Consider the following 26048-nt stretch of genomic DNA (forward strand, 5'->3'; position numbering starts at 1 on the left):
CAATAGAAAATTGATAATGAGAAAACAGGCGTACCGTCCACACATGATGGAGCCGCTCTCGTCGTCCCCGCCACCTGTCCGGGGAAGCAGGAGCATTTGACAGTCTGGGATCGCTCTTCGATCTTGTTCTTGTTGCAGCATCGGTGTGCAGCAATTACCTCACAGGTTCCCGCTTTCACGTGAACTGAAAAGGACAAACGTTCCTTAGTTAGAACGGACCTGACGGCTCTGCAGAGGATTCCACTTGTGTTGTGCCTTTCACCAAGAGCCAATTTAAATGGAACTTTAGAGGCATATACTAGTAAATATTGCTCGGACAGGTCATTTTAAGTTGGTAGTAAATATATTATATTATATAAATATATTATATTTCCTTTTACTTTTTTTTTTTGACCATTGTGTTATAGTAAAGCCAAGAATAAAAATTCAACTGCTCTTTTTCTTTACTTTCCTTCCTTTGTCACTCATTTGCTTGATGATTCTGTTTTCACCCATTTCCTTTGTGTGCTTGTTTGTTTGTTTGTTTGTTTGTTTGTTTGTTTGTTTGTTTGTTTGTTTGTTTGTTATTGACTTGGTTGCTTGTGGAAAAAATCTAAAAATGTGTCCACAGTTTTCTATGAAACTTGGAAACTTTACAACTTTTCTCAACAGGGCGTCTGATGGGGAAGCGTAACAGACATGTGCCAGGTTTGTATTAGCTGTCCTCCTGCTGTTCTAATCTCACAAATACAGGAAAAGCAACGTCATTGGTTTTGCTCTTTTTAATGGCATCTGCTAAAAACTGTCTCTGCTTTCTTAATAATACCAAATAAAGAATACTAAGTAAGTAACTAAGTACTTTCTCAGTGCAGTCTTGCTTTAAATGTCCTAACAAACTAATCTAGGTTATCTCCCAGGTGGAGGAACCTGGCTTTGAAACCCAGAGTAATCCCACCTGCCCACATATCCTTGAGCAACATATTTAATACACTGACCCTTCACCTCCACCGGAGGACAAAAAAAGAATTTCTATATTAAACGTGGTTGCATTAGTGCTGATGCTGTTAAAAAACAACTAGAGTAAAGCCACTAAATGGCTTATTTACGTTGAAGGACATGAACAGCCGTTGAGTTGGAATAAACATGAATACAAATCATTACTTTTCTAATTAAAAGTCATTTTGATCATTTTTTTGTGTTTACACGGAACAATCGGGATTAGCTGAGTGAGAGCGTTAAAAAAAAAAAAAAGCATTTTGAAAAGTTTCGACATTCCTTTCAGATAAGCCTTAATTATACCTGTAAAGATTTTCTATTTAGAACTTGACTTGAAAATAGATTGCAGAGAGTTTCCATCTTCCCATTAGCCGGCAATCCGAAAAGCTCATCTACAACATTAAAAACATTTTGCCTCCAATCAATAAGTTGCTATTTACATTCCAACAAAAGGCAAGGCAACAATTGCCGATTGAGTGCTTTTCACGGAGCAGAGAATTACCGATGCAAAAACAGGTCAGGCTCCATGCCCTTGATGTGATTATCTTTAAGCCACCAGCACGCCCCCTGGTCAGAGTTAATCTCAAAAGTTGGAATAGCTTGAATAGAATATTCAAACTTTATTTAAGTGATAGATGGGCACGGAAGATAGGCAATCACAAAAGGGTGAAACGAGCAAAGACAATCATTTTAAATCATCCGATTAGAAAGGAAAACAAATAACGTGCTGCTGTCTAGAAAGAGCTCACTAATTTCAACCAGCCAGTAAAACAAATAACAGAGACTGCAGCACAATAAGCTCAAAATTCTCTGTCAGCGCTACGACACTACCTCTGATGTAGCTGTCAAACATGTCAAGGGACATGCTAAACTCAAACGGTCAACCTTGTCCACTGGCACATTAGATGCAGTATTGCTGTATGTCCAACATCTGTCCTGTCATCCAAAAAGGAGGAAATAAAGCTCCAGTCTGAGTTGTGACCTGGTCTGGCTAGGGACTCTCGACTCATTAAATTGCAGGAAGCGACTGTTTGGGGCTCCCACTGTGGAGGGAGCTGCTGATTAAAACTGGAGCTGCAGACAAAGGTCGCTGACTCCGAGGCTAGACCTGAAACTATCATGCAGTGTGGACTGCATGAGGGGTCACACTCAGGTGTGGTGGTGAGCCCGAGCTGGTAATGATCCATATGAGAAGAAACAAATATGAACAGTCTGACTTGTGTTTTTAGTATATACTGAGTGTGAGGTCTGTGAGGCAACTGGCAATGGAAGTCTATTGAAAAAAAACAAGAGGCTTAAAGCTTAAATATTGTTTTACACACAAGTAAAACAAAAACAAAAAAAGAAGAAACCGATGAACCACAAGGGATCAAATTTAAATTAGTGTGTTTAACAAGCTCCAAATTTTATATAATTAGTATGTTGGAATAGAGACACACTAGTTCAGATATGCATTTGCGCATTAAGGTTATCATTTTTATTTTGTAAAAGAAATATGTAAAATTAAATAAGAAAAAAGGAACAAAACAAACAGATTTTTAAGGAACAGCTGAAAAAAGATGTTGAAAGTGTAGACCAATGCTCTCAAGGCTTTAGCTTTAATATTAGCATTGGTGGCTATGACACCCAAAATAGAAGAGTCTTAAAGGTTCCATATTATACTCTTTTTAATTAATTTCACACGGTTGAACCGACTACACTGTATTAGAAGTGTATTGCTCCAAACTAAATATGCTTTCCTTAATATCTGCTATTTAAAATTGATGAAATGAGCTCCGTGTCGAAATGCTCTGCTTGTCTGGACCGGCCAATGTTGATGAGCACCCTCTGTCACCGCCTGCTACCCCGTAGCCCCCGGTGATGTAGTACGATTGTGCCATGTGCACACAGGCGTGCACCACCATGCACATATGTGCCAGCACCAGTGCTTTTAATGTTTTAGTAACTTTGTTAATATTTATTTATCTCTTATTTTTCTCTTGTTTTTCACTCTCATTTTTCATGTGTCAGTGAGGAGGACAAATGGAGACTAGGACACTAAAAACCATACATACCTGTGTCCACATTTTTATTGTCTTATTTATTCTCTGTTTATTATGATTTATTTTTGGCTCTTCATTCTTAAATTCTCCTTATTCTAACATTCTCTATGCTTTTTTCTGGAGAAGAACAACTATAACGAAAAGCAATTCCCTGCTCGAGGATCAATAAAGTATGTATCAATAAAACACTTACTTATACTCACAAGCAACTGTATATCAGATAAAAACATGTATGTGTGTGTCTATATGAGCATGTTTGCTATGATGCTGAGAATACGTGAACATGGACGGGAGCACACAGCCTGTATAAACACAGATCGAAGCGGCAATGAGCCAAACACAAGCTGACTTAGATTATGGTCTTAAGACACTAAATAATATAAAATCATGTTGTATGTGATGTGTATGTGATGTGTGTGTGTGTGTGTGTATGTTCGCTACGACGCTGATGTACGCAGACACACACACATAGGCTGGCTACACATGCATGGGCCAAAGCAGAGCTAACTAGTTGGCCAAATGCTAGCTGACTTCAACAGCTTGTGAGGAACTTTCAGTGTGTAGCTCTGAGCCAGGCCGTCAATCACTGATATCGTTACATCACCACGGGTGACAAATTAACCAACATTTTTAGAGTTCTGGCCAGTCGATACAGGAGCCATTTGTTTTCCAGATTCTAAGGGTTGGGAGGATTAGGGAGGACCATATATATGTAGAGACCTAAAAAATGTGTTGTTCATAAAAGGACCCCCTTAATGGTAGCTTCCGGTTTCTGTGAGGACCCTGTCCTGAAGGCAGTCTTTGGAACAGCCAAAATATGACCTAGAGCCTTTAACATCATGTTTAAGGTTCTGAGGTTGATGAATCGAAGTGTGAATCAAAGTGTCCTTGAGGTTTTGCTCAAGGACACTTGAGACGGTTGGGGGTGGACCACTGATCCTGTGATCTCAATGGTAACATGTTCTGTCTAACAGGGAGGCAGGTCACCCTGTCCCTCTGTTCACAAGAAGCATAACACACACACACACACACACACACACACACACACAGCAAAGAGGTTACCTGTTCCCTTCATGTGCTCTCTGTGTTTGTGTGTTTGGGCTACTGCTCACAATTTCTGTGATCAATAGATTTCTATTACAGCACTTAGAACTGTCATCCGTTAAAATCACCAGGCATGCACATCAGCAAGAGATTAGAGTCACAGAAAGGTGAAAGGACAGAGACCACTAATGAGGACTGGCAGATAGCCCAACCCATCAGCCAATCGATACCACTCTAAAGTGAAGCACTCTGTTCTACAATCATACTCATCGATCCCTGATTGATTAATACCAATATGCAAGCAGATGCTGCACAGCGCAGGACGAAGAATAAAGACAGAAACAAGTTTTTGTCGCGTTCTAGAAACATCAACTGTACAACCAAGTTTCAGGAATCAAGTTCACATTGTCATTAAAAATAAATCAAGAGTTTAAGTGGTTATCAGTCTGTTTTCCAGCGTTACATCAGCTAATAGAAGTACCTGGATTAACGATTGAATAATTCATCAAAGATAATTTATTCTTAGCACCAATCAGAATGCTGCAATGACACTGAATTGTTGACACATGAATATTTTAGTTTGGTCCGTCGTTAAAATGTCATCAAGTTTTATCACATTGACATATGATTTTATATCTTTGTCATTACTTCTTCCCTTGAGCCAACCAGCACTACATTTCTCATTAAAATGTCATTAAATGTTATTAACCAGGGGATATTTGATTGACGTTGTTGTTTGTTACCCACCAACACGAAACAAGTGGGGCGGGGGATACATTTGGACATCTTTATAGTCACTTTTGCCATATGTCATTAAAGGATATTTGTTGTTTTTTCCCCATATCTTAACTTACAAGTTGGCTTATCTATAAGTGAAATGTGTTATAGATAACTCAAAAACACTTGCAGGTATGTTCCACATAATGGAGTTGTGCCCACAGACAACAGGAATTTTATGTTTTTTTGTTGTTGTTTTTTTGAAACAGTAATTCCCCATCAGAGTGGGGTATCCCAAAAGTAACAGCTAATGCTGCTAAATGTAACATTAAGGCCTGAGGCTGGTCCTGGTGGGTTCAGAGTCTGTGTTAGGTTCCAAACCATCCATATATACTGTAGATACTGGCAGGTTAAGTTGGCTGATATCCATCCGTCATAGGATGGAGGTCTTCAAACCTGTTAAGTACACTTTTAAAATGACTTAACTGTTGTAAAAATATATGTGTCAAATTTGTCTTTTGCCTACCCCATCAAATGTCTCACAGTCGTATAACTCCATTTAAAAACTGTACCAAAACATAAAACATTCGCTGCAGCATAAGAGCTGTAATAAAACAAAAAGGTGAGGATTATCACTGATGGATGGCTAAATTTACACTCACTTCACAACCTGAAGCATTTAGCTCATCGTGGACTTCTAATACCAAAATGCGCTGTAGAAATATTTAAAACTGTCATTCCTGAAGTTTCAGGGCATTTATAGACTAGGTCATGATTTGTAAATCTTATGACACAAAAAAGAAGACAGGACAGATTCAATGTCCTTTCAATTAGCTTATTCTACCTGTCAGACACCATGTCACATTCAGACGTGAAACCTGTTCTCTATTCAGGGATTTGTTTACAAGATGACAAAGCAGCAGGCAGCAAAAGGCGAACCAAACCCTTTTTTGTTTTTAAATGAGTTCACAGGTAGATTTGCTTTTATAGGTTTGGTAAATTTTAAACACAATTTATTTCCCAAAAACTGTTTGATAGCAGAAAAAAATCAAAATAAGAAGTTTCATTTGTGAATTCAAAAGGGGTCTGTTTAATTTCACGCTATTTTGTGACATTCACCCATAATAAAATCATACCCAAGGGATGTGACTGGGTTGCATTTATAGAACTCATTAAACCTACATGCATTTTGTTTCAAAGTGACATTTTCTCAATTAGAAAGTGTACCAGTGGCTGTAGATCCAAGATCAAGCTGACACTTGATATCTATTTTTAATGAATTTTGAATTTAACCTCTGTAAAATTCATAATACAATATACAGGCCACATATACATCAGAAGTAAGATGCAATTTGTCTTATAACTCAAAATAAATCATATCCCTGCTCGGAAAGCCCTTGGGAAATTCTATTTGAGACTAAATCTAATGAGGGAGCACTGTATATTAATTTCTGCACCACTGCTTGCTGCCAGTCAAGGGTTAAGTGCTCACCTGTTGTCCTTATCAAAAAACTAATCATACAGGTTAGACTTGGCCCACAGGTTGATTTCAGCTTCTGCAGCAAACAAACAATTGATCCAACATGCAGGTAAGGAGACATAAACAACAACAGTGTTCCAACTGTCAGTATGAGTCTCTGTATCAACCTCACTTGGCCAGCCAAGCAAGAGATTCAGTAATAGGAGCACAACGGGGGATACACAAAAAACTGGCATCTAAAGGGAGCTCTCACTGATGGCAACATGTTAGAATCACATAAAACATTACACATTTATAAGAAAAAAAATCATTTTTCATCATGACACTAAAATATTCTGAAAAAAATACAAAATGAAATCTCATTAATTCATGAGATTCACATCTATTTTGGATGAAATTAAAATATACAGTATGTGAGCATTATCATGTATGAGCAATGCAAAACACTGTTTCTAATTAATTTATATTTCTTAAATGATTTAACATATACTTGATGAAAATCATCCAGTGCTACGGGTAGAAATATTTGTTTCTATATATTACAAAAATTACATCAAACTTAAATGAGTATTTAAGTAGTAGTGTCATATTATTAACAATGGTGAGGATTCATGAAAGTTCATTTATTCAATAGTTGAAGCAGTGTTAAGTTCTCATATACATGCGTGTATACATACATATAAACACATACAGTATAATGATCCATATGTGTGTGTATGTACGTATGTGTGTACAACTTACCTTTATCCAAAATAATAATTGCTATTCTCCAGTACAGATACAAATGTCAGACTAAAGGGGCATTCTTGAAATTCATTTAAGTTTATTTAAATTAATCTAAATTGATTCATGTGAATTCAGATCATTTCCCAGAATCATTTCACCTTAACAGAAGCAATGACACAAACCTGCACACACCAGAAGAACACAATGAGAACAACTGTACATTTTTTTTAGCAGGGAAAGTGTTTCAATGTTGAGGAAGGAGTTCCATCTTGCAGGGTAACTTGCATCATCTATATTTAAGTATTTGTGTGCTGTGATGCTTCGAAGATTTTCAGTATTTTCAAGTCTTATGCATCTATTCCTATTTTTAAAATAGTTTAGTCACTGTAATGATGTCAGCTTGAAACATTTGCATCTGCATGAAGGTGTATCCAATAATACTAAAAGTAAATGCAAAAGACAGGGAGAATATTGAGATGAAAAATCAGCTAAAAAGGATTTAAGTTAAGTACAGAATAATGATTAAAATAAAATTCAAAATAACGAACTGGTCAGACCAAGTAAAGCAGAACATTTTCAAAGTACTGCAGCACAGAAGTGAACTAAACTTTTTAATGAAGGAAAAATAATGTTGTTATCCGTCTTTTCTTATTTAACAAGTTGGACTCCCTGATATTGCTAAAAATGTGTTCTATGATTTGGGGCCAAATTTGATATTTGATAAAACTTGTATCTCTGATTTTCTTTTTGACTGTTTCTGGAATTGAATGAACAACTATGCAATAATTCAATTCATTCCCACAAACAGTCAAATATTCATTCATTAACAATACACACTGTCTACATAACTACCTTTGTTCCAAAAATTCCAGGATATAAATTCATACTGTACATTAATATGTCCAGTCAGACATATTCACATAGGATCGCCCATAAATGGATAAACCATGTCTGTTCATACCTAACATACATTTACACCATTATACATGCATTTATATGTGCAAATGTGATTTCAACCCATGTTGACGCAAACTTACAGCTCCGTAAATATTTAAAGCTTTATCAAATTTAATAGTTGTATTTTTTGTTTACTGGAATTGTTTGTTTTTTTCAAGTATGTGGAAAATTTAAGCATGAGAAACAAGCAAAAAGAAGAGAAAGGAGGCAGACCATTTTTTAACGCATTGTGTATACTTAACTAATTACTTTATACATATTATTGCTACATACAATAGATAGACAGACAGATAGATAGATAGTTACGGAGAGGGGGATGGATGGATGGATGGATGGATGGATGGATGGATGGATGGATGGATGGATGGATGGATGGATGGATGGATGTTAAAAGGCCTCACTACTATTCAGAGATAATGAATGTTCAAGGTTTGGGGATTCTTGAATGTTTAGCTCGTATGAAATAATAACAGATGGACAGACGCGCTGATGATTATATCCAACCATCATTTTCATTCTGAGAAATAAAAAAACACAAAAGTTTTAAATCTTTGACCCGATACAGAACTCAGACAGTGAAGTATTCATAGCAATGATATTTAATGGTTAGCTACACCACTCAGCTGCAGATTCACTGACATCAGAGTGACTCAAAGACTGATAAAAAGATAATGAAGAAGTGAAGCGCAGGATGATTCCTTTTCAATTAACGGAAACAGAGAGGAGTCGATATGCAGCGACTCACAAACACGATTGATACTGTTTCTTATATTAGCTGTGCACAATTCAACACCTCTTCTCAATTACTCAGGCTGCAGAGATTGAACAGAAGAAAAAAAACATTGAGAAGTACATCAGCCTGACAACTTTAACTTTATTAAATACATTAGCACAGCAAGTTACAGCATATAAAGAGCTGGTCATCAAGAGCAGAGATCAACCTAACACACTAGACCGACCAGTAACCGATAACATAAGGTTAAACCAAGTGGCCAAAGTGCTCTTGCTCAATTAAAGTCAAATCAAATGCTTCTTGTTGATGGTCTTGTTGACATGAGGAGATGTATCCGCTGACAGGACACAAACTTGTTTATCCACTGAGGCATGAGGCAATAAGTCCGGCTTCAGTGGGAATTTGCCACAGAGGAGCAGAGTGCAAACCGTGCAATCTGTATTTTCTGTTTCAGTCCCACAACTTATGCAGCACAGTGTCAGCCAGCCTTTTTAAGTCAGTAAATGCAGACGCAGATCAAAACACTGAAAACAGAGTCACGTCCTGGCCACAGGCACAGACCGCAGGAGCACAAGCAGCCATAAAAACAGAGGTTGTAGGCCATACGATGGAGACACCCGATGAATTAGTAATGACTCAAATCATACTGTTTGCTCCAGACACCAATATCTGATTTTGGTTTACTGAAACGCTTCCATTCGCTGAACACAGCTAACTGCATCATATTTTACTGGAAAAAAAAGTGGTCCTGAAGGACCACAGCTGCCAATTTCACACAGCAAAAACCACTCATTAAAATAAAATGTGGGTATTAAAAATACTTCCAGGTAAAACGATTCAACGTTTCCGCATTTAAAAGTCTGTTAATGTGGAAGGTAACCAGGGGCATACTGAGGTAATGGTTTATGAAACATTCATTGCTTTCGCCTAGTGAGTATAGGAATCTCCAGACCGGTTTTTTAATGGGATCATATTCAAAAAAAGATTGACTCGTTTCCATGCAGCCTGTAAAGTTGCTGAGCTGAACAGTCAGAACAATCAACTCTAAAGAAATGTCTGGGGGAGAGAGAGGCAAGAGTTTTAAAACAGCGTTGTCCAGCCAGAAGGCTCAGCTCTCCCTCCAGATGTTGATGGAGAAAACCTTATCAAATTAAATCAGAATCAGAAACAGAATCAGTTGTATTGGTCTACTTTGGGTGCAAAAAAATGTGAACATGATTCTAGTTTAATTTACTCATAAGCACAATTTTAGGTTAACAAAAAAAAATAAATGAAGACAAAATTAGAAAAAGAAACAGTGTGATGAGGTACATAACGTTTAATGTATAGTTTTAATAGGAGAGTGTGAAAAATATGCATGGAGTCATCGAGTCATTGTTTTATGTTTTAGAGTTATAATCCCTGATTGTTTGGGAGTTCATCAGTGTGACAACCTGAGGAAAGAAGCTGTGTCTGTGTTGAGTAGATTTAGCCAAAAAGGTTCTCTAACGCCAACCAGAGGGAAAGGGTTTGAAGAGGTTTTGGCCAGGTTGTTTGAGATCTGCAGGGATGTTTGCTGTCCAAATGCCTGACCCTGAACCGGGTCAAGTCTTGAATGGAGGGAAGGTCAATACTGATGATCCTCTCTGCAGACCTGATGGTCCGTTGAAGTCCCAGACCTGTCCTGTTTTTGGACTGATCCACACCAGGTAGTAACATAGTATAATCCTATACTAATACTATGATAACATAAATTTTGGCTGATGCTGAAAGCTATCTGGTCCTAGAAAAGGTTAGCACATCTTGTAAGATTGGTGAATCTGTGAATCAGCATTGAGTTATTTAATTAAGAGACATGGGTATCATGATTTTTTATATTGTATAGTAAATACAAACAACCCTACAGACATTTGGTTTAAGTCCACAATTTTTATTTTGAGATTTACTGATTTTTTACTGTCTAATTATTCTCTTATACTATTCATGAACCATTATTCATGAATCTCACATTTTATTCACTATAGAGGGATTTGTGAAAGATGATAATTTCCCATCCATCTTCCTCCGCTTATCCGGGTCGGGTAGTGGGGGCAGCAGCTTAAGCAGGGAAGCCCAGACTTCCCTCTCCCTAGCCACTTCGTCCAGCTCCTCCGGGAGAATCCCAAGGCGTTCCGAGGCCAGCCGGGAGACATAATTTCTCCAGCGTGTCCTGGGTCGTCCCCGGGGCCTTCTCCTGGTAGGACGTGCCCAGACCACCTCACCAGGGAGGCGTCCAGGAGGCATCCTAACCAGATGCCCGAGCCACCTAATCTGGCTCCTCTCAATGCGGAAGAGCAGCGGCTCGACTCTGAGTCCCTACCGGATGACCGAACTCTTCACCCTATCTCTGCGGAGGAAACTCATTTCGGCCGCTTGTATCCGGGATCTCGTTCTTTCGGTCACGACCCACAGCTCGTGACCATAGGTGAGGGCAAGAACGTACATCGACCGGTAAATTGAGAGCTTTGCCTTTCGGCTCAGCTCCTTCTTCACCACGACGGACCGATACAGAGTCCACATCACTGCAGACGCTGCACCGATCCGCCTGTCGATCTCCCGTTCCATCGTACCCTCACTCGTGAACGAGACTCCGAGATACTTGAACTCCTCCACTTGGGGCAGGATCTGATCCCCAACCCGATGAGGGAACTCCACCCTTTTCCGACTTAGGACCATGGTCTCAGATTTGGAGGTGCTGATTCTCATCCCAACCGCTTCACACTCGGCTGCGAACCGCTCCAGTGAGAGTTGGAGATCACGGCTTGATGAAGCCAACAGTACACGTCATCTGCAAAAAGCAGAGACGCGATACTGAGGCCACCAAACCGGACACCATCAACGCCTTGGCTGCGCCTAGAAATTCTGTCCATAAAAGTAATGAACAGAATTGGTTACAAATGGCAGCCTTGGCGGAGTCCAACCCTCACTGGAAACAAATCCGACTTACTGCCGGCAATGCGGACCAAACTGACATTGGTCGTACAGGGACCGAACAGCCTTTATCAAGGGGTTCAGTACCCCATACACCCGAAGCACCCCCCACAGAACCCCCCGAGGAACACGGTTGAATGCCTTCTCCAAGTCCACAAGACACATGTAGACTGGTTGGGCGAACTCCCATGCCCCCTCAAGGACTCTGCGGAGGGTGTAGAGCTGGTCCACTGTCCCACGGCCAGGACAAAAACCACACTGCTCCTCCTGAATCCGAGATTCGACTTCCCGACGGACCCTCCTCTCCAGAACCCCTGAATAGACCTTGCCAGGGAGGCTGAGGAGTGTGATGCCCCTGTAGTTGGAACAGACCCTCCGGTCCCCCTTCTTAAAAAGGGGGACCACCACCCCAGTCTGCCAATCCAGAGGCACTGTCCCCGACGTCCACGCGATGTTGCAGGGGCGTGTCAACCAGGACAGCCCCACAACATCCAGAGTCTTTAGGAACTCCGGGCAGATCTCATCCACCCCCGGGGCCCTGCCACCGAGGAGCTTTTTAACCACATCGGTGACCTCAACCCCAGAGATAGGAGAGCTCGTCTCAGAGAACCCAGACTCTGCTTTCTCATGGGAAGGCATGTCAACGGAATTGAGGAGGTCTTCGAAGTATTCTCCCCACCAAGTCACAACTTCCCGAGTTGAGGTCAGCAGCGCCCCATCCCCACTATACACAGTGTTGATGCTGCTCTGCTTCCCCCTCCTGAGATGTCTGATGGTGGACCAGAATCTCCTCGAAGCCGTCTGGAAGTCGTCCTCCAAGGCCTCACCAAAGTCCTCCCACGCCCGAGTCTCTACCATGCTGCTCCACCTTGTTTTGGGGATTTTCATTGTTTAAGGTTTGTTTTCATCCAATAAGTGTTCATTTATCTCACAAACTCGAGTGCATCACCATCTTGTTACAGCCTTCGAGCCGGGTTGTAACGTTTGTTGAAGACATTCTTCTATCCTACGTAGTCCCAACAGCTGTCTGCATCTCCAGGGTAGTATTTTCTTTTCTGTTTATTTTAAAAACTTATAATAATAATATAATATAATATAATATAATATAATATAATATAATATAACATAACATAATATAATATAATATAATATAATATAATATAATATAATATAATATAATATAATATAAAAACTTGATAAAATAATAAAATAGTACCAGTGTCTCCGGACTTCCAGTACCATACACGCTGCCACCAATTGTGAGGACCTCAGAGGTCACTCATGTGTTCCATGGGCCTATCTAAAGACTGAAATGGCTGGATCATTTTCAGTTGGGCACGATCCCCTGGAATAATCAGCTTGAGGAAATCATATCACTTTCTGGAGCTTTAACTGCTTCCCTTTAACTGCCATTATTTTCTTTTAATTATCTTTGTATTGCTTTCTGCTGCCATTGTGAAGCACTTTGTTACAAGATTTTGAATCAATCTCTATAAATAAAGATAACCTTTAGTGGCTTTTTGTCTCAAGAAGTCTTCTTGTGGCTGTACATACATTAACTGATATCCATCATGAAACAAAGTGAGAATCATGATATTGTTATAGCATTGACAAATCTGAGTTTGGCATGGTGGGCATTGTGGGTTTGAATCCAGGACTGTGGTCTGTATGGAGGTGACTTGTTTTCTCTGTTTGTGGATTTCCTCCGGGTAATTTACAAATCTTCTCAAAAGGAGAACAAAAACAGAAGTTATAAGAAATTTATTCTAGGGACTCCAAGATGTAGCTGAGTGAAAACTCAATCAGCAAGACAAAAACAGATTTTGTGTGTGTGTGTGTGTGTGTGTGTGTGTGTGTGTGTGTGTGTGTGTGTGTGTGTTTGTGTGTGTGTGTGTGTGTGTGCCCTCTTTATCTATCACAAGCACTTCTCTGTTATTCTAGGCTTTAAGACCTCTTTCTCCTCCAATCACAGCCTGTCATGTTGTGTTAGCCAATAATTTGCAAGCTGTCAGACTATGAATATGCTCTCTGTGTCTGCTGTCATTTCAGTGGCACAGGATATGTAACCCACCTGTACCCTTTCACCACCTCTACCATATCCTCCATCAGTCCTTCACCCACCCATGAAGTCTTCCTCACATTAAGCTTTTTTCACCACTGGAGTCTAAGTTCTGGGAGGAAATCTTCAAACCAGAAGCACTAAAGACCATATTTCTGTTCACAATAAATGTAATATTACTTCACTAAGTGTCTTGTTCTATTGTTCCTTTTTAGGAGTCTCACCTGAGTGTATTGCCTATAGGTGATATAGGCTCTTCTCCTGGTGTAAAGCAGCAGTCATTGAAACTGAGTGGAAAGTATTTTAATTAAAGGTTTGGATTTTTTACCCTGTGGTCTCAGTTCCTTTAAACCACTTTCATCAAACTTAAGGCCTGGGGGCCAAATGTGGCCCGCCACATCATTTTTTGTGGCCCGCGAGAGCATAAAAGGTCAGAGTGTCTAAAAATAAATAAGTTAAAAAAAAAAGTGTGCTTTGAGCAAAACTACATTTCCCAAAATGCAGTAATAAAGCCCATTTTAAAATTGACAAAAACGTTTCGAACAAAGTTAATGTCCTAACTTGTGTTTGATGTTATTTTTCTTTATTCTCTGGGGCAGTTTGATCCTTGATTGATGGACTTCTGTGGGTTTTATAACTTGATAAATTAAAGGGATTTATGTTATAACAGAGCAACAAGCAAACATATTTTTTCTGTGCAACTGTAATGTTTGTAACTTGAAAAAGTAATGAATTCAGATTATTTAACATTAAGAAGTAGTTACATGTATTTTACATTACACTGAGTTACATTTAGTTACATTTATAAGTTACATCTGGCCCTTTGATGACAGGCATTATGCTGTTTTGGCCGTCGGTGAAAATGAGTTTAACACCTCTGCTTTAAACCTTGACCACTGCTGTTTGTTAACACAATGGCTTAAGTTGTCTAAACTTAATCACATCCTAAAAATAGTCATGGCACATTGGAAAATGCTCATTATATGTATTACTGTTGTTATTGAGTTTAAAGACTCCTATTAATAAAAACAAATTATTTCAGGTATAGAGACAAACGGGTCGTGTATCGACTGTACAGCCCAAAAACTTGTGAAATTAATCAGAAATTCTAGTTTTAGGATCAGTTCCCATCATGATATCACAACGGGAGTGATTGACAGGCGTACTAAACATAGCCCAGACCCATCCGCACGAGAACAGCCCCCCCTCTCCTGGGGTGTTCATCCCCAAGGTGAAGTTTGTGTTCAGGCTAAGGTAGCATTATGTGGCAATGTCGTGGCTGACAGCTAGACACTGAAAGTTCCTCACAAGCTGTTGAATTCAGCTATCATTTGGCTAATAAGTTAGCTCTGCTTTTGTCTGTGTATGTGTAGCCTGTGTATGTTTCTATGTGTGTGTGTGTGTGTGTGTGTGTGTGTGTGTGTGTGTGTGTGTGTGTGTGTGTGTGTGTGTGTGTGTGTGAGTGTGTGTGTGTGTACGTGTTTGCATCCAGTGTGTCCTCAGCATCATAGTGTACAAATGCACACATACACATAAGCAATGTTTTTATGTCATTTACAGTTGCTTATGACGATGGTGAAGTCAAGATGAGGAAGATGAGTTTTGGAGCGGTGCTGCTCAGTGTGGGTTGCTGCAAAAAAGGGAACTAGTCGGATGTGGTGAGAGGTTCAAAATTACGAACATATACACGAAATATTGGGATTTTATGAACATTTAGACATCAGTCAACTATTGTACATATCTCAGAGAGCACCTGGTCCCTCAATCAGAATCAGAATCACCATACGTTATTGATCCTCAAGGGGGAAATTGCTTTTTGTTACAGATGCACTGGTCCAAAAAAAACCTATAGAGAATATCAGAATAAATTCAATTTACCCTCTTCCTCACTGTGACACAGGGTTAGGAGATGAAGGGACGTAAACGGCCACCATCAGAACATGTGAGAAGTCACACAGCAGATAAAAGGGATGGAACCCCACAGCCAACAGTTGTGGGGTTGTGAAGAACATCAGACTGCATTCCCCATTCCTTCTTTGACTCCAGACAAGTCTTGTTAGCTCCTTCATCTTGTTAGCCTACGGTCTCAAATTGTCCATGATGACTGTGGGGAGGCACAGCTTTTATTTACTCCACTCCATACTCATCCGTTGTCTACTCCATTAATTTATTTCCCTTTTGCAAGTTCTGTGTGGTTTTCTACAGTCTGTCGGTGATGACACAATGACAAATTGTTTCAGGACCATCAGCTGATGTGAAGATGATGTAAAGAAGGCGACCATAACAAAGTTGTTATGGTCAGCTGACTGAGAATGGAAGTACCTTCATAATTACCATAGAAAAATGAACAGTTATATAATAAGAAAATGAGAGAGAAAAATAAGATAGAAATACGTAAAGTTTTAAACAAAAGGACCTTTCAGTGTGGCCTCTGCATGTTCTGTCCAGGTTCTTTGTCTTCCTCCCATCACAAATAAAAGAAAGAAAAGCAATGTTGGTGAATTTCTGTGTAGTCCTGTGATGAACTGGTGGCCTGTCCAGGATGTACTCAAATCTAATGCACAAAGTTATTTGTTCCAGGTTCCAGTCGTATTCAACCCTACAAAGGATAAGCAGTTATAGAAAAAACGCATTTCATCTGTTTCTGTGTTACTAAGTAGTCTCAGGCCCTTCTACAGTTATCCTACAAACGTTTGGCTCATAGGAAAGCAAAATGGAGGTTTTCATTATATAATGTGTACATACACAAGTAAAGATGTGGTACATCAATGTGTAATTATGCCTCTTGGGGCAGCAGTGGCTCAGCGGTAGAGCAGATGTCTTGAAGACAGATGGTCCAGCCATCAGTGGATCGAGTCCCGCTCCCGCCAGGACATCTCCGGGGTGTTAGCTGATGGTGGGAGGTGTCAGCTCACCTCACCTCTCAGCCACTGCCGAGGCGCCCTTGAGCAAGGCGCCGTCTCACCTACAAGCTGCTCAATTGGGGCTCGCCCCAAAAGTCGCTGCCCGCCACTCTGCCTCCCCATGTACAGTTTGGTGTTGTGTGTACTAGCTGCATGCTTATAGGCCCCTTTGTGTGCTGTGTTTCAGGGGCCTGTACACACCAACTGGAAAAAACTAACACAAAATGTATACCTAAGTAATCATGTAATTTCCCCTTGGGGATTAATAAAGTATACTTTCTTTCTTTATATGGATGTGTACATTGCTTTCTGGACCATAAGGTGCACTGGACTACAAGGCACACCTTCAATGAATGGCTTATTTCTAAAATAGGCCATTCATTGAAGGCACACTGAATTATATAAGGTACATTGGATTATAAGGTGCATCATTGGTTTTTGAGAAAATTATAAGCTTTTAGGTCAGCCTTATAATGCGGAAAATACTGTAAATGATCCCTGGATTACTGGTCAGATTTTTTCCCCAGTCTACAAAGTTAGATTAGCTTGAAGGTTCGAGGTCCAAATGGAAGACAAGACAGAGGTTTAGGGTCTCACAGGATTTATGCTTCCCTAATCAGACTTGGTGTTATTTTCCTTGTTTTGTTGAATGGAACTTTACAATGTAATATTTTTGAAATAATGTACACATGCAATTTTCATTCACCAATAGATGACAGTGTTAAAGTATTAAATTTCTACACAAAACTTCTCCGTGAATGTGTTGGTCTCTACAGAAGCAGACAACACAGAATCACAAAATCCTCCAGTCCTGTCTCTGGTCTCTCATCTGACATGCACAAATGCTGGTAACTAAAGCAGATGTCATGTCTGCTCTAAACGGCTGTCGTCTCTGCTCTCCAACTAGATTCCCATGTTTTTCATCTCGAGCAGATACCGCTGATGCCTTTCGGAGCTGAATGACAGGCACATTGTCGTGAAACAAGGAGGACGGCTCAACTAAAAGGGAATGAGTGTCCCCAGTTAAACTGTACATTTCTGCAACAATGACAGAGCCACAGTCATCTGAAACCCAGACAGATCCGTCTTCATTAGATTGGAGAGACGATAGACTGCGGTGAAAGTAGAGCAACAAGCCCAGCCTGAAAAATAAGAATGCTACATTACTCATGGTTGAGCATGAGAGATTATTTTCCTGTAAATCAGACTGTCGTGTAATTCCATTAACAATGCTGATAACTGAGAGGCATACTTAACCAGTCGCTCTAAATCAAACCTCCCCCTGGAAAACAATATTATGTCATTAACGGTGAGGCAGTCACCAGCGCTGATCCCCCGTTGAATTGCAGGGAGCCTGAGGATGCTATTAAAGGAGCATCTGACCTGTCCACCCCCTGACAGCTCAATATAAATGTTCCTCTTTTTAATAGACCATCTTGCTGAAAGATATGTCGACAAACCTTTAAAAAAAAAAAAAAAAAAAAAAGTCATTCCAAGAGAACTCCAATGGTTCCACCCATTACATTTTATGCTTCAGTCCATTCACATAAACTTGACGCTCAGCCTCGGTGGCGGTTTTTATGGTCTGATGTGGACACATCGGCATCGCACCTCATTCCTGGGGAGATGTGAGCCGGAAGGCGAAAAAAAGTCATGGAGCACAGCCAGAATATAGAGGGATAGAATTTGATAGACTGTGTTTCAGAAGGTTATATTTCACTTAATTCCATCAGTATCCAACCTTTAGTGAAGAACTACCAAGCCATAGCGTAGTATTACTTTAAAATAAAAAGGATACTACCCAAGGCTGAATGGCTGACAAGTTTCTCTCTCGATTTGCTTCGCAACACCGTCTGACTGCAGATGAGTGCTCATAAATGTCTGTAAGGATTTATATTATCAACCAGCACGGAAAATATGTTTCAGGGGACAGTTTTTAATGCAAATGTGTTATATTTATGATAGGAGGCTGCAAATCTGTAATAGTGAGAATTAGCGTTTAGAGAGGACATTAAACTTTCCTGGCTTGTTCTCAGACATCTTGTCGTAATGCTAGATGCCACATTAGAGACAGATGTCGAACTGTTGGAAAGCCTTCACTGCTCTTAATGATGGCAGAGCTACAGCTATAGCTATCGCCCTCGGGGGGGGGGGGGGGGGACAGGGCATAAGATGAATTTCAATTGATGTTAACAAACACATTACATGTCTCCAAGCAAATATTCTCTTACTGAGAATGTATTTATCTATATGAGGGTTTCCAGCATCGTGGGCCCTCCCCTCAGACATCTGCTCCCCCTCCGCAACACCTGTTCTAACTTAGGGAACAGTTCCCATAATTTGTTTTGGCATGCTCGCACAATGAAAAGTATGCTGAACTAGCAATTCTTGTTTGCGATGTGGCCCATAAATGTAAAGAAATTACCAGCAGATGATTACGACGTTGAGGAAAATTGATTTGATTTCACATATTTCTGTTTGAGAACAAATTCTGAGCGGATGTTTAATCGTGATAGGCATCAGAAATAATGACATCCTCACACAGAATATATTGTAACGTTCGCGTTTGCACAATCGGATGACGACTCTGAGAAGAGAGAGCTATTGTTAACTCCCTAATAGTTCATATAATATGTGTCACAGCCACTGCTGCCGCTGTTAAATGTGTCGGGCGAGTGGGCTCAACACCAGCATTCACTCGCATCACGCAGCATCTACGCCTCACATCTGCCATTAAACGTCGTATATCGGTATTATTTCGTTTTGAAGGTGCTCTATTAAGCAAGTGACAGGAATTCCAAGCAGACACTAATTTGACTTGATATGGGCGCTGGTATTCACAATTACGGACATTCATGTTCAAACGATTGATTCATAATTAATCAAGCACCATTTCATGATTTCTAACCCAGAGTACGCATATTTTTGTGTGTCTCTCTTCATTCTATTAATGATTCTTTGGCCTGAATTTGCTATAAAAACCCAGCAGGTAGTCAGAATCTTATAAACTTGGAGCCCTTGTGTACTGCAGAACCTGTTCAGACGTCAGGTTGCAAATGTCAAGTTTAAACTGAAGGGAGAAGTTCAAGTCTGTCTCTGGGAGGAATTAAATCTCCATTGTCACGTCTTGCTGTTGAGTCTTGAGTCACTGGTTGAACTTGATCTATTCCAGTGAATCCATTGATGGTGAGATGCTAACTACAACTGTTTAGGTCTTTGTTGTGGTCCTTCGCCTGCCTTGGTCTTCACTTCGGTGTCTCAAATTTCTCATTGTCTGCACCGTTCTGCTTGTTGCTCTAATAATTCCGAGACCCCTGTCTTCTTTTATGACACTATTAGAACTGCAGCTGTGCAGATTATATCCATACTGCCAGTGTGCCATTCTGAAAAAAAGATTTTTAGAGCATATTTTGTAACTCCATTGAACCATTAAATTGTACAATTCCTAATACCTACAGCGTTTAATTCAGTATGTGCAAACTGAAAATAGGCTATGATAGTAGATAAGAGAAAAGCAAATGTGTAATCTATTTTAACCCGACTATTAAAATGAATAGAATATCTCAGTTTCATTGTGGTGGTTAAGTTGCAAAGAGAAGGCTGAACCACCAGTCAATCCCCAGGTAACACAAAATCAATGGCACAACCTCTATTCTGACTCAGTTATAGTACATTTCCATCATGTCTTCAACATACATAGAAATGTGAGGAACTGGAGTGTGAATTAAATCAATGAGCCTCCAACATCAGTAGCCCATATTCCACAAAACAGATAAATTCAAAAATGACTAAAAATTAAAAAGTAAAGAATAGTTTTGGAAGCTTCAGTTCAAATAAGGTCTGTGTTACACAAATGTTCCACTTGGTAAAGACATAGAGGTGATTTCCAATCAAATTACAGAACGCACACATATTTATCGGTATGCATATAAAAAGAAAAAAATATTTAAATTTTTAAGGATTATTCTTTTGTGATGTGAGTTATTTAAATAATCTGACAAAATTTAAGATTAATATTTATATAGGGCATTAAAAACTAAAGCATGGAGAGCTATCAGCACACAGCTTTCCCCTGCTTCCTTTACTGTTAACAATGTTTGAAACAATTAGCTTGGAAGCCAATGGCACCACTCCACTTAGTGACACGCAAATTGCAACAAGTCACTAATTTCAATGTTAACGTTATAAAACGACATACATCAAGCAGTTCGTGATACGCCACCATCTGTTGAACAGCGACTCTCCATTACTAACAAAATGATCACCTCAGAAAGCATTCACAACATTAAAAGCTCAACAGAGCTCCGAAATGCTGCGAGAAAGAGCGTGGCCATGGCCAATTTGAAAAAAAAAAGGACGCGGCTCCTCTTGCTCAGCTTCAACCAAGCATGGACCATTAACAGCAATACAATTGACTAACTTTAAAGGAGGTAGCTCTAATTGCTGGGTGAGGGCAGGCTTTTAGTTTGTAAGACCCAATTACCGCCATGCTGTTAGCACTTCTCCCCTAATTGCATTCATCAGCTTAAATCGTTATCACCAGGCTTTCTTCCATTCTCTATCGAAATCCAGAAACCCTCATTTCTTTGGGTTTCAGAATGGCTGGAGGTAACTCATAATGTGGCGAGGGATAATGGGTTTATGTTTGAGCTGTAATTAGAGGAGGAATGATAGAAGAGTGTATCTGTTTCGGATACAGTTAAGGTCCTGCCTCTGACAAAAAAAAAAAAAAAAAAGCTCAGAGGAAGGCATCACTCTGAGCTACCGTCCAATCAGTGGCCGTCTGGTAGCGTGGAATTTTTAAACCTTGATGCAGGAACAGATTCTAAGGATGGATAATCTGTAACATTTCCATGTTGTTTATTATTAATAACATGTTAACTAGCTTTGTAAATGCAACAATGTTAAGTTTTCAAAGTTAGGTAGTAAGTAATTATGGTATAGATCATCCACTCTACCTGTAGCTCCCATAAAGATTCACTTCTATATAAATAACATTTATATTTATGGGCCTAATTCTGCTCAGGAGGAATTTTAAAATGCATAAATGTGCAACAATTTTTAGAGAAAATACCCTCCATCTCCCACTCCATTTACAGGACGGGCCTGCTATAAGATGACGTCTCATTAGGGGTGTACCCCGCCTCTTGCCTACAGCCAGCTGGGAAACGCTCCAGCAGATCCATGACCCACAAAAAGGATGGGTGGTTTTACAGGACATTTTCAGGCTTAGAGCCGCCATAGACACTAAAGGCGATTCAAGCCCAGCTGACAAGAATGTGAGGTCAAAGGAACAAAATATATTGAAGCCGCTGATCTGAACAATCTCATCTGAAGGTAAAACTAAATCACATGTTGGTGTTCGTACTGCCTTGTTATGCAACACAAACATAGCTGGAACACTGGTAGCTGCTTAAGATGACCTTTTTACACTTTGTCACATGATAATATTCCTAATCCATTACATCATTACATAAAGCCTGTGTAGAAGTATAATGAAAAGTACGATCAGAGTTTACACACAGAGAATCTAAAAAATAAAATCTGAGTAAAATCAATGGTTATTACGAAAGTGGTATTTTTAATATTATCACCAGAGTTTACTTATTAGTTATTTCAGTGAACAAAAAGTTAATAAAACATGTCACTTTTAACTCTTTACAAAACATTCATTGAAAATTTTTGAATTCAAAAATTTTCCATTGGAATGTTATTGCAGAACATGACAGCATTTTACATCTACTGTAACATTTTTCAAAATTGTTCAGTGTCATAGAAATTTATTTGACCAAAGAAAGTAACTGCATGATAAAGGGTTACATTTTTCTCCACAGATATAACTTCTATTGGCACTTCTATCACACAGCCACTCATGGCTCATCTATACAGCTGCCATTCAGATGTGTGTAGCGGAGGGCATTTGATGGTTTTCTAATCTCAGGAGCTGCCACTGGGAGATGGGGGGTGGGGGGGTGGATGACCCCTGTCATCCCTGCAGTGCATCTCAAACAAGCCACATCTCCATCTCAATCTGCCTCCGCTCCCACTATCTGTGTCCACCGTTGTGTCGTCCACCTGCTCTCCAAATGTCAGGACGAATGCTCTGCAGCTGCACCCCCCCCCCCGCCCCTCACAGCCTCAGGGTGGGGGTGACCTGCTCTGCCGCCACTTGGTATAATGTCATGCTGCCCCCGGGGCAAGGGTTCCACACTGACCCGCTGCAGAGTGGAGCGTGATGCAAGATGCCACACAACAGGAGATGGGATGGAGGTGCAGCACAAACTGGGATCTACTCCCCCAAAACAAAGCTCTTTCAAATTCTAATCTGTCTTGCTTATCTGACAAATGACCATTGAATTGTTTTACAATCAGGTACAAATAATCAAATATCCTTTGTTGTACATTTCTTTCTTTTTCTACCGGCATAGAAAGGAGCTGAGGGTAAAACCATGTTGCAATTACATATTTTGCTTGGCCGCGATCTGCTTTACTGGCACTCAAAATCATACTTTGAGTGTCAGTATAATTTTTAAATATTCTGATGTCGTGAATTACAGGATTGTGTTTAACAGTGTAACAAAAAAGAATTTGACTGCAACGCTGCATTTTGAATGGAGATATTCTGTTTTAACACATTTAATACACCCACAATGAGATAAGTTATTCTGTCAAACATCACATTTTTTCTAAAACATGTTAAAAAAAAAAATGAGAACAATGAACTCGGGCCTGTTAAAACAGAAAGGTGACTGCTTTGTGGTGAGAGAAACATCTACTTAGATATGTAAAAGTATTCAGCATGGACAGGTAGGTTGATTCAGTTGTATTTCCATCAGTCAGTGAATAAAAAGAAAGATAGAGCATTGGTATTAAATGGTGAGACATCCATACAATATAACAAAAAATGTCTATTTTTTTATTCATCCAGAAATTTCACGATTATTAAAAAATAATGTCTAAGACACAAAAACTGTATCCACCCCAGAGCTATACAGAGTTGGAATGTCACAAATTATTTGAAATTCTAAAATAATCTCAGGCATTAAGCCCTAAAAATGTACTGAGCTGCTGCCTGGTGCTCATCAAAGACCATCATGCGTGAAATGCATTCTCCACTGCTCTTTCCTTCCAGGCTGGAAAAGGAAGTAACTCTCATTTAATGACTAAGCATATTTCTATTTAGAAATCATAATAATGAGTCACATTTTAGACTGGCACCTGATCAAAAATTTAAAAAGAAGAAATAAATTGGCTTCGACTACTGACGAAGAGAAATATCTATACTTGTTTCTGCCATTATATTGAGTTTAGGACAATCAGTTTTCTCCTGATATTAAAATGAAAGGAAAAAAATGAACATAATTTTTTATGGAATAAAAAAATAAAATAAAAAGCATGAAGCTCAGCTTGAGAATGAACCATTAGACTGCATTAGTTTTTAGAAAGTTTCTACTATAAGTAAATGTGGAATTATTCCGCTAAATTCAAATGAGAGTCGGTGAGCAGTTTCATCTTATTAATAAGGCAGCTTGGCCCCTCGTGTGTGAATACAGAAGGAGACCTTGAATTAAACACAGCATAAACCTGAGCTCCAAAGTCATTTTGATTATAATTTGTGAAGCTCTTCATAAGTCATGCAGCTTAATGCCTTATATTTGAAAAATGCAACAGAGATTTCGATCTGTAAAGGGCACCGCTCATAGCGTGTGTGTGTGTGTGTGTGTGTGTGTGTGTGTGTGGTGTTGTTGTTTTTTTATTGTTTTGTTTTTTATTTGTAATCTCAAGGCGAAGGACTGCTGCCATGTTGTATCACACAGCATCATGGGAAATGCTTTTCACGCCTATTTTTCTCTATGCCACATTTCAGCGTTCGCGCTCACACAAAGTGATCGGTAAACCACATCGGAGCTTGATTACTGTTTTTTTTTTAATGAGAGTGAATGAGTTACTGTTAAAGAGGAAAAGAAGTATTCAAGTATCTAAACAGCTGAGTAATGAGGCCTCCGTTTGACCCGGGCACATCATCAGTCTAAATCCTATTGACAGGACCAAAACAAATTGTCTTGGCCGCAAGGTAGTTGTTATCACACCCGCTCTCTCTCCTCATGCCCTCTCTTACCCTTCCTCTTTCTCTCCACTCTTTCATGAGGAGCTAATGAATGCAGATGGTGCTCTGGGGGATGCTGTGGTCTTATTACGGGGGCTATGCATGCACACTGTGAGCTCAGTCAGGCCCACGGTGAAAGGTTCAATTGCTTTGGCAAAAGCCCCCTACCTCAATAAACAGAGGGGCTAAAGAGGTTTGTTTATTGGGCCCACCTTGATGCGACCTCTGTGGCTCAGGACGGGCGGTGTGATTATCTAAGTGTCAGAGCGGCTCCTGGAGAACGGGGCCGGGGCTACTCTCTCTCTCTCTCTGTCTCCTAATAAATCACACAGACAAGCACACAAACCACGAGAGCAAGACGAATGCAAAACCAAAAAGACAAGTGATGTAAACCTAGAGATTAAATGGATTATCACACGTTTGCTGTCAAACAAAAGGGATTGACTCTACTGTCATTTCTGCAAACACCAAATGCATTCAGAAAAATATTAGATTTATTGATTCACTTCTCACACAAACAGGTAAGTAAACGTTGACACAATGGTAGTCCAGAGGCCCGACGGTGTGGAGTGTGTGGCCATTCAAAACACAGCAACACAAGTCATTCTCTGCCTCGTGTTATTCAGATTGGAACTGCTGTGTGACAGGGTGTGCCCATCAAACCAATTATTTCATAATTAAAAGTAAAATGGATCAAAACGCGTTTACAGACGTTGTTCTTTTTTCAGATGGCAAAAAAAAAAAATGACAATAAATCTGAAGCTAACTGATGTTTGGCATAGCTCTTGAGTATTAATTAAGGCATGAATATATGTAGCATATCTGGTAGTTTTAGAGCTAAAGAGAAATGAACAGTCTGAACAGTGGACTACTGGACTTGACAAAATATATGCTCTTCTCATTTTTTTAATTTTTTTTATTTAATGAAAGCCACAGTGAAATTTATAGGCTCAACAATGGCTCAACTTGTTTGAGTAATGCATGTAAATAAGCATTTTTCTACTGGAGTATAGATTTAGTCAAATCTCAGACTAAGTATTTTATTTCCCCGCTATGACATCCCCAAAAATCATCCGTTTTGTTCTTTGGTTCAACCATGAAACTCCAATGAATTTTTAGCAGTGAAAAACATGAACAGAAACAATAAAAGTATAACTTTAAAATAATGTATCTGTCCTGTTTTTCCATCAGCATTATCTTTACATAGTTATCTGTATCTACAAGTCTATAACCGCAAATTGTTTTTTTCCTGATTATATGTGAATTAGAATGTAACAATAGTGTGTACAGTGTGAAAGCAGGACACAGCAGTAGAAAACTAAATTGTGTTTTCCTCCTCCTTCGGCCAACCAATTT

The 26048-nt window shown here is 39.6% G+C and overlaps 1 protein-coding gene across 1 annotated transcript in view; it reads right to left on the bottom strand.

Moving 5' to 3' along the window:
- Positions 1 to 26048, bottom strand: part of tafa3a (TAFA chemokine like family member 3a) — a 95865-nt gene that overhangs the window by 9320 nt on the left and 60497 nt on the right. The window contains exon 3 of the mRNA XM_068315882.1: positions 35 to 184. Coding sequence (XP_068171983.1) covers positions 35 to 184 — 150 coding nt within the window. The remainder of the gene's footprint in view (positions 1 to 34; positions 185 to 26048) is intronic.

This window comes from Antennarius striatus, chromosome 5 (assembly GCF_040054535.1).
Source record: "Antennarius striatus isolate MH-2024 chromosome 5, ASM4005453v1, whole genome shotgun sequence".
Lineage (NCBI taxonomy): Eukaryota > Metazoa > Chordata > Actinopteri > Lophiiformes > Antennariidae > Antennarius > Antennarius striatus.